This window comes from Nannospalax galili, unplaced genomic scaffold (genome assembly GCF_000622305.1).
Source record: "Nannospalax galili isolate Female #2095 unplaced genomic scaffold, S.galili_v1.0 scaffold803, whole genome shotgun sequence".
NCBI classification, from domain to species: Eukaryota; Metazoa; Chordata; class Mammalia; order Rodentia; family Spalacidae; genus Nannospalax; species Nannospalax galili.
In genome coordinates this window covers 1,127,496-1,130,617 of record NW_008349354.1, presented here as the reverse complement: position 1 = coordinate 1,130,617, position 3,122 = coordinate 1,127,496, and the positions used below count along the sequence as shown (strand labels likewise).

At 40.8% G+C, this 3,122-nt stretch overlaps 1 protein-coding gene across 1 annotated transcript in view; it reads left to right on the top strand.

The window, feature by feature from the left end:
• Adgrf1 (adhesion G protein-coupled receptor F1) overlaps nucleotides 1–3,122 on the top strand; it is a 61,791-nt gene that overhangs the window by 50,210 nt on the left and 8,459 nt on the right. The window contains exon 13 of the mRNA XM_017801571.1: nucleotides 1,233–1,292. Within this exon, the coding sequence (XP_017657060.1) occupies nucleotides 1,233–1,292 (60 nt within the window). The remainder of the gene's footprint in view (nucleotides 1–1,232; nucleotides 1,293–3,122) is intronic.

The following is a 3,122-nucleotide window of genomic DNA, read 5'->3' as shown; positions in this document are numbered from 1 at the left end:
TCTGATAGAACCACATAGATTCAATCACAAGTAAAGTGAGTATCACAGCAAAAAAGAGACAGTCTTTTTACCTTTAATCTTTCTAAACTTGGCATGGTGGCATTCACCTATAATTCCAGCACTCAAGAGGCTGAGGCAGGAGGATTGAGAGTTTGAGGCCACCTTGGGGTACGTAGAGAATTCTAGCCCAACCTGAGCTCTGAGATGCTATCTCAAAAAACAAACAAATATTTATTTCTAATTCAAATTATGCTTTGGCAATGGGCAAGATTGTTCCTCCCAGGAGATGACTTTCATTTTGTTCTTTGAATTTGTTTTTTTGTTTATTTATACTTATTGAGATAGGGTCTCACTATGTGGCCATGGTTGGCCTGGAACTTGCTATGTAGACCAGGCTGGCCTTGAATATTCACAGAGATCCACCTGCCTCTGCTTCCTGAGTGCTGGGATCAGAGGCATGCATCACTGTGCCCTTCTGATAGTTATTTTTTCCCATTTTTATTTATTATTTTTATTTTATGTATATGAGTATATTATCTTCAGGTGTGTAAATGAGCCTGTGTTGTGCAATACCCACAGAGGTCAGAAGAAGTCGTCAGATCCCCCCAGAACTGGAGTTACAGACGGTTGTTAGCCACCATGTGGGTGCTGGGAATCAAAGCTGGGTCTTCTGCAAGAACAGCCAGTGCTTCATTAACTCAGTTGTTAACCATCCCCTATTTGTACTCTTCTAATTGTACTAAATAATCGTCTTGTTTGTACTAGACACATGCTTAGGAAACGCTTTCGCCACCATGTGGGTGCTGGGAATCAAAGCTGGGTCTTCTGCAAGAACAGCCAGCGCTTCATTAACTCAGTTGTTAACCATCCCCTATTTGCAGACAGGTGGTTTTCTCTTCTAATTGTACTAAATAATTGACTTGTTTGTACTAGACACATGCTTAGGAAACGCTTTCCTTTGCTGATAAACTTCACTCCAGCAATTACTGTCAGTTGCTCACATCTAGGGTATGAGTTTCTGTGGTGTTTGACACTGTTGTTTTGTTTTATTCTAGCTTTGCTTCCAGGTAGACGGGTTAAGAAAACAATCTATTAGACACTCATTTCCACAGTCTAGAAGTAATGTTAAGAAGGGATATTTTTAAATAGCAGTTTCAATATACAGGTTTTTTTCTTTGTATGTTTACATGTGATTATTTGTTTCTCTTCACATTCCTTTGTTGCCCTGGAAGCTACGACAAGTTCTGTCCAACAAGTTGTCCCCATTAAGTTCTTGGAAGCAAACATCAAAGGTAATAATTTTCAACTCCAAGGCACGAAGTACCAGTTTTGCATTTTACTCTTTATTCCCTCTCACAGCAAGCTCACTTTTGTGTAAAGCCCTATGTTTCTGGCATCAATGTTTGTCCTAGTCTCTGGGGTGGGGCCCAGCAGAAGCTTGATACTCTAAGGAGCTACTGAGCAAGGAACAGCCTGAATGAATGCATGTGAGCCCATATGGATGCTCATCCAGATCTAGGGCCCTTGTGTCAGGGGAAGCTGGAGACAGCTCTACAATGTTGCCTGCCACCGGCAGCAGCCTGACTGTTCAGAGACTTTCACTTCATGTGAAGGGTGATATTGATGACTCAGACTGCAGTGTGAAGCTAAATTAGAGTTTACTAAGAAAAGGTTTTAATGTAGATTTTGAGCGGGGGTATTAAGAGAGATATAGGAGGCTAGTATTATATACCTTAAAGGGGGGCTTCTCAACAGAGTCACATTGAAGTGTCTTGACAGTATCTATGCATGCAAGTTTTGTGACTTTTGGAGTTACATTGGATTTAAAAAATTGAATAAAAATGTTTGGGTGCACTTATTTTTATCTAAAGAACCTTTTTTTTTTTTTTAAAGTAAATAAGGTTATATGATAGTGTTTGAAGTACAGTATACAGGTGAGATAAAAACATAGGTCAAGTGCCAAGTATGGTGGCCCATGCCTTTAATCTCAGCACTCGGGAGGCAGAGGCAGGTGGAGCTCTGTGACTTCAAGGCCACCCTGGTCTACATAGTGAGTTCCAGGCCAGCTGGGGCTACAGGAAGACCCTGTCTCAGAAAAACAAAAACAAACAAACAAAAAAACAGAGGTCAAAACATTCAAAGGAATCCTTAGCATACATGTGTCACAGTGAGGTGACAGCATGCTTTGTAAACATGGTTCATAATCTTGTTTGTAAGAGTGTTTGATTCCCAACCAGCAGGGCTGAGGGACTGCTCTCTGTTCCCATGTCTGCTTATTTTCTTTCTATCCTGCTTCATGTGCTGTGAGAGGATGACTTTGAACAATATTATTCGTTTCAGTCTCTGACAGTCTTAGTTCCTAGCTCTACATTCTAAGCCTGACAAATTAGCATAAAAATGGGAGGTCTCTGTTTCATTCTTTCTAGAAAAGTTCAATGCATGTGGGACACTGTACTATAGCATGGCACTTGAGTGCATATTTGTTATTTTTTTAAGATTTATTTATCTTATATGTGTGTGTGCCTAAATGTATGTATGTGTATCATGTGTGTGAAGTGCCCTCAGAGACGAGAACAGGGCATTGGATCCCTTCGAACTGGACTTATGGATGGTTGTGACCTACCACGTGGGTGCTGGGAATTGAACCGAACCTGGGTCCTCTGCAAAAGCAGTCAGTGCTCTTAACCGCTGACCCATCTCTCCAGCCCCATATTTCCCATTTTTTAACATTTGTTTATTTTTATTTGTTTCTGTGTGTGCATGTGTATGAGAGTTTTGCCTGTATGTAAGTGCACTCATGTTGTGCAGTACCCATGGAGACCAGAAGAGGGTGTCGGGTCCCCTGGAACTGTACTTAGAGAAGGTTGTTAGTCACAGTGTGGGTGCTAGGAACAGACGCTGGGTCCTCTGCAAGAGCAGCTAGGGCTTGTAACTGCTGAACCATCTCTCCAACCCATATTTCCTATTGTCAATATTAATTTAGATTTTACCTTTCAGCAAGATGCTGAAGACTTTTCAGAAAGAATTCTGAAGTAGGCAGAGATTTCTGTATTTGATGAAAAGTCAATTCACTTAACTACATCCAAACTCACATGGGTGTTCAGAGATTTATATATATATAT